This window comes from Sinocyclocheilus anshuiensis, unplaced genomic scaffold (assembly GCF_001515605.1).
Source record: "Sinocyclocheilus anshuiensis isolate Anshui unplaced genomic scaffold, SAMN03320099.WGS_v1.1 scaffold831, whole genome shotgun sequence".
Classification (NCBI taxonomy): domain Eukaryota; kingdom Metazoa; phylum Chordata; class Actinopteri; order Cypriniformes; family Cyprinidae; genus Sinocyclocheilus; species Sinocyclocheilus anshuiensis.
Window position 1 is genome coordinate 443366 of NW_015542380.1, and position 6780 is coordinate 450145.

Genomic DNA, 6780 nt, shown 5'->3' on the forward strand with positions numbered 1-6780 from the left:
ATCTTGCTGTATGTATGTCGTTTTCTTTACGTTTTCTGACTAAAAGCAACCAAAAGGCCATTTTAAAGTGGTTAAGCAAATAATATAATAATAATAATCGGCAGGGATCCCAGACGTTACAATAACCAATAACGTTACAATTAGTGTGCCTCCTCTATTTTAAAACCCACGAACCGCCACTGTTATATGCTACATTTTTTTATTTTTGTGCTATGCCACATAAGATGTCTTGACCTTTTTACCTTTTATATTTTTTCATTTTTTTATGTTACATTCCTCAAAATTACACAATAAACAATATAATTTAGACTCTTTCCAGGGCATTATGGGAATAATTAGTAAGAAAAGTTTCCTTTTTAACCCTTTCAGTAATAACGTTTTCTGTTTTACACAAATTATACTTTTGACTGCTTTTGTCAAACGCAACCATTTAACCCTGTTTCCCAAGATATTGTAAAAAAAAAATATATATATATATATATATATTAATAATATTCGTAAATATAAGTCTATCAACTTCTATAAACGATCACTTGTTTATAAACTAGATCAGCCCTATCATAATTATATAGCTTGTATTAATTATATACTTTAGCTTTCTTAATTATATTGGGTTATATTTATAAATTGCATATATTTTATGTTTATTTAATATTTATTACTAGAAAATTACAATGTAAAATAAATCTGTAGGATTACAACTGAATGTATTACCCAAGTTTTAGTAAAAGTATTGCAAAAAATTTCAAACCCATTATAAAAATAAAATAAAATATAACATCTGCCCTTGTTTTATGTCCTTTTCGTAGAAAGAGCTAAGTAATGTTTATTAAGATTCCCCTATTTATACCCCAGTGAAGAATTGCTCCTTAGCTCAAAGAGAGAATTTGCTGTTTAAGGAAGCCCACTGGAGATGCATTATGAGCCGCATAGCACAGCTCAACTTTCCTCCAGCAGAGGGAAATGTGTGCATATAGCATCATCAGTACATAAGGAAAAAGCTAATTATACACACACACACACACACAATCTGCTGTATTACAATGCATTAGCTGCACTGTCAACTTAACTAAGCCTGTGGCTCTTAGATCAGCGACACCATAGAGAGAGTAATGAGTAGTGAGAAGACTACTAATGCTCTACAGAGAATGTGAGCATTTAAAATGCACCGCTGTTCTTTTAAAGGCAGCCAGCAGCATGTCATTCTGACAGGTCAATTTAACAATACAGCTGAAAGCACATTCACTGTACGAAGCATAGCAGCACAACCACAGAGATATTCACTTTGTTCTATTGCATGGTATAATTCATGCAATATTCAATACTGGTATGTATGAACACACATAATCAGTTCTCAATCTGTAACATATGTTTTAGTGCATGAAGCCCATAACCTGATGCCCATGGATCCTAATGGCCTGTCGGACCCTTATGTGAAGCTCAAACTCATACCTGATCCAAAAAGCCAGAGCAAACAGAAAACCAAAACCATCCGTTCTACACTCAACCCTATCTGGAATGAGAGCTTCACTTTGTGAGTCTTATTTGTGTTTCTTTGTTTGTATGTGCGTATGATGCAGAAGTTGTTGCCAGGGTGTTGCTGTGGTTTTCTGAGTGGATGCTAGGTTATCTCTCTCTGTCCTCCTGTCTGTGTGTAGTTCAGTGCGCGGGAGGCAGTGGGACAGGCGTTTGTCTGTAGAGGTCTGGGACTGGGATCGGACCTCACGGAATGACTTCATGGGCGCTTTGTCATTCGGCGTTAGTGAGATATTCAGACGTTCAGTCAGCGGCTGGTTCAAACTACTCAACCAGGATGAGGGAGAGTATTATAACATCCCTGTACCTGACCCAGACCTGCAGGTACTCTCATATCATCTGCACTTTTTAATGTTATTATGCTTATTTGTACTAATTCATGCTGACTTTTTTGTGATTTGTCACATTTATGATCTGACCAAATTTACTAGTTTTTAAACAAAGTTTAATTCATTTCATTTTTGGTAACATTCTTGTTTACACCTTTGTGTGTGTGTGTGTTTATGTGTGTGTGTGTTTATCTAAAAATGTCAAAAGTTTTCTGTGAGGGGCAGATTTAGGTGTAGGGTTGGTGTAGTGCTATAGAAAATACAGTTTGTACAGTATAAAAACCATTATGCCTATAGTATTACTATAGTTGATATACTGTATCCCCACAACTACAGTATATCAACTATAGTAATACCAGTAAATTTTGACCTTGTGGGGAAATTTTACTGCTTATAAATCATACAGAATGATCTTTTTTGAACATCAAACAGAAATCAAACATCACACAAAACAGAATGTTTTGTGTGATGGGTAAGGTTAGGGTTAAGGGTAGGGTAAGGGGATAGAAAACAGTTTGTACAGTATAAAATATAAAAACCATTACGCATATGTCCCCATAAAACATGGAAACCCACCGTGTGTGTGACATTTGTGTTCTGACCAGCTATACAGCTCATTTTTATACAAAGGTTTTAAACACTTTGTAATAACATTCTAAATGTTAACACTAAAACAATTAATACAATTTAATAACATTGAATAATACAGCATTCTTTGAGATTAATATTAATTTATACATTATACTAATACATTTTTAAGATTAAATTAACAAAGATCATCTTATTCTAAGATGAATTAACAACAAACAATAATATGTTTGTAAGTTAATATCAACCTTGATTAAGAAGTACTGTAAAAATTGTTCATTGTTAGTTCATGAAAATGAAGTGAAAATTCACCCTATCTATTTTTCTAAATGCATGTTATTGATCTTTTATCGAACAATTCATCCATGCATATGTTTCTCCTTTTTTTAAGAATATTTTTGCTGTTTTTTGTCTTTATGATGCTATTACAGTTAGTTGACAGGAAGCGAAGTGGGAGAGAGAGAGGGCTATGGGGTCGGGAAAGGTCCACGAGCCGGGAACTCGGGAATGCCAACGAGGCTATCAGTGCCGACTTGTTTCTACTTTTTTAATTAATTCATTCATCTTTTCATCTTCTTCTTCTTTTTTTTGGGACCTCATAATTTTTTTATCAAACTATTATAACTGGATCTTCTGGTGAAACGACAGGCTTCTCTCTGGTGATATATGCCAGACTTCTCTATTCCTCACAAACCTCACCTCTTTCTTACAATCGACTGCAAGCTCACATTCAGATCTGCCCCCATCCAGTCAACAACCAATAGATACTATAGATCCAAGTTTTTGATAATCTGTATCGCTCAGAGCTACATTACAAAATTAAAAGAAAAAATATCTGTAGCTACGTCCATTAATTTTACCAAATCTAAATTGTCTTCAGCGATTGTCTTAGCAATTTTTATTACCTACCATAAGCACTACTGTAGGGAGTGTAGCCTGCAACTTTTGAGTTGCCTTCCATAAGTTGTGGTAAAAACAGAAAAGTTTTTGGCTGCAATCTTCAAGTGACTGTCCATAAAGCATCATCATTGTGCCCTTGAGCAAAGCACTTTACTCCATTTTGCTCCAGGGGAGATTATCCCTGTAACAGATGTACTGTAAGTCACTTTAGATAAAAGTGTCAACATGCAATATTCAGCCAAGAGAGTGCTGTAGAAGCCTAGGGCCATCTCAGATCCACAAATAAACACATCCAGCTAAAATCAAATATTCTTTTTGACATCATGCAGTCACAAACAGCCACATCTACAAATTCTGTAAATGTCATCTTAGTCTGACCACATTCTGTGAGCACCATAATTGTGTCACTTTCATAGCACATCCACAGGAGGGCAGTGTAGTTCTTTATTGAAACAAACCATTCTTGTGCTCTCTCTCTCTCTCTCTCTCTCCCTCTCTCATCCCATCTTTCTCCTCATTTCTGAAGGTACCAGATGCTGCTCTCACGCCCTCTGTTCCTCCTGCTCCTGTTACTGTGACGACGCCTGTTCCTACTGTGACCCCTCCTGCTCTGAGTCCGACTCCCACTGCACTGCACACGGGCAAAGGCCAAGTCAGGCTGCACGATTTCAACTTCCTCATGGTTCTGGGCAAAGGGAGCTTTGGCAAGGTGCTTGAAATTACATACTTTTTTCATACACATACACATACAGTAGGATCCAGAAGGCCACAATGAAAATATGGGATTCAAAATCAAATTTAAACCTGGAAATAGGATTCAGGATTTTGAAAAATGAGAAACAATGAAATTCTATGATTTAAAATAGTGTATGTTGTCACTAAAGCAAATAAACACCTAATTTTTCAAGTCAACTTTTCACTGACATTTGGACCCTGCTGTATGTGTAATAAATCGTTGTATTTGTCCTCCTGGTTGTCAGTGGAACAGAATCTTTAAAGGAAACTCTCTAGACTCAGACTCAGACAGAACTCCCACAGTCCGCCCACTCTGTTCACTGACCGTCTGATGCATATTGAACACCAAAATGGCAAGCGCTGACTATGATCAACAAGTTTCAGTCTGTTTGGCTGGCTTTACACAACTTCCAAGAGTAAAGATACCATTTTTTATAATTAGTCTTGTCAGTAAACAAATTATGTTTACAAGTTAATGAGTTGATACAGTGATTGCTTTGAAGGACAAAATAATGAGTCTGGCAGCTTAGAGACATTAAATCTATGACAAATATATAGATTAGTCCCTTTAAACTAGATTAGTTACAGTGCAGTGCATTGGAGTGAATTTATTAATCATCAAGGGTTGTCCATACGCTCAGCTTGCACATGTGCTTTGAATTTTTTTTTGCACTAATTAGTTTAACACCTACAAACTACTGGAGACGTCAACAATAATAGCTGGTGACGTTGACAAGCTCTTGTGTCAAGGGGTTAAAAGGATAGTTCACCCAACAATGAAAATTCTGTCATCATTTACTCACACTCATGTCGTTTCAAACCTGTGTGACTTTCTTTTGCAGAACATAAAAGAAGATATTTTGAAGAATGTTGGTAACCAAAATGTTATGCTTACCATTGACTTCCATTAACTGCTAAACGTTTCTCAAATTATCTTCTCTTATGTTCCACAGAAAAAAGTAAGTCATACAGGTTTGAAACGACTTGAGGGTGAGTAAATGATTCCAGAATTTTCATTTTTCTGTGAATTATCCCTTTAAGACACACCCGCAACTGTAGTTTTAACGGGTACAAAGACATTTTTATCAGTCATAACTTCTGGAGAGAAATAGCACAAACACTAGACAAGGGTTAAACTTGTGCATGTGTTTAATTAAATTGAGTATACTTTGAAAAACCGTTGCTGCATCCGAAATCTGATCCTCTATAGTAGGTACTGGAGATGGGGCACTTAAACTTTGGACTTGGACTTCAAACTCTGACTGGAAACTGGACTTTGACTGCAGTTATGAATGAACTTAGACTCGGGTGGACTTGTACTTTAACTGGACACGGACTCAGGACACTTTGGACTTTACATAGTAAAGATGACATGTAACATGAAAGATAAATAAAGTAACAACATAAAATTAAGATAAAGTGACCTTAATAAATGTCTCCCATTCAAACTCAATTGGTTAAGCACTAGGACTCAGACCAAACACTAGTAGGTACTACATTTGTTTTATGAACGCTATGAATTTGGACATGCTACTCAACTCAACATATTGTTTTTTTATTAATAATTTTTGTCCACAAGGTGGCAACACTGGGCCAGATTGTTTTTTCACAAAGAAACGGCAGAGATGCAACACAAACAATAAACTACTGGAGAACGTAACAACAATAGATGGCCTTGTTGACAAGCACTTGTATGAGGGGGGTTAAGAGATAAGTATACTTGTGTCAAAGTATACTTTGGTCTTCAGCCTAAGTAGGTGGGTTTGGGACAAAACAGGCTGCAAGGCAGACCAGATTTTTATGCTGAAAGTCAGGCTACATGAGACCGCACTCACCCATCAACAAACACGTCTACTTCCATGTTCCCTGTAGATGCACTAAGGAGTGTGAAGGGTACAATGTCCTTGGAACTGAATTAGGCCCTTGTCTCATTCATTCCTGGGCTGCTGCTGCTAATTCAGGCAGAAGGGGAAACGCTAAAGCTTTGGTCCCAGCTGCAAGAAGAAGGGGCTGATTTCTCTATCTAAAATTTGCAGCTGTGGCTCTGCCTCGCTTCCTATAGTAGGAGGCAGAAGCTCTGACTCAAGGCCCAGTGAGATGCAGACCTTATTCACCTTTAAAAACCTGGAGCTATGTAGGCACACGGTCATTTGGGTGTTCGGCCAGTCTTGTTATGTGATAAATAAAGCAGAATTTGTGATACGTGTAAGAAACTCCTGGTGAATGCAAATCCAAGAGCAGCCATGGAATTGTTGGAATATTTCAGAACGAATGTCTTGTTTTGGTCAAACAAAACACTCAGTTCTTCTGTCTGTGCTGAGCAGAATCTAAATGCTGTTGTCGTGTGTCAGCGCAGAGCACACAAGTGAAGGACTCTGAGCTGTTTGATCCCTGGGGAGGAATGACATGGGTGTGTGTGTGTGTGTGTGTGTGTGTGTGTGTGTGTGTGGAGGAATGTTTTATTTCCTTTGTGGTAGTGTTCATGTACAGTATATAAACTCATTTTAAATAGATGTTGTGTGTTGTGTGTGCTATCTGGTGTGCATACGCATGTGCACACACTTGTGTGTGTGTGTGTGCATGTTTATGTGGTATGTGGTGACACAAATTTGTATAATAACATGGGTATGACATAGGTATTACAACGAGAAGGTGATTTATGAGGACATTTTCAGTGTCCCCGTAATTCAAA

At 37.1% G+C, this 6780-nt stretch overlaps 1 protein-coding gene across 7 annotated transcripts in view; it reads left to right on the forward strand.

The window, feature by feature from the left end:
- LOC107692563 (protein kinase C alpha type-like) overlaps positions 1-6780 on the forward strand; it is a 32389-nt gene that overhangs the window by 13067 nt on the left and 12542 nt on the right. For all 7 annotated transcript variants that reach the window (XR_001634657.1, XM_016491655.1, XM_016491657.1 and 4 more), the window contains 3 exons: positions 1378-1534; positions 1659-1860; positions 3880-4062. Coding sequence is in view for 6 of the 7 variants with exons in the window: in XM_016491655.1 (XP_016347141.1) it covers positions 1378-1534; positions 1659-1860; positions 3880-4062 (542 nt within the window). In the remaining variant the exon portion in view is untranslated. The remainder of the gene's footprint in view (positions 1-1377; positions 1535-1658; positions 1861-3879; positions 4063-6780) is intronic.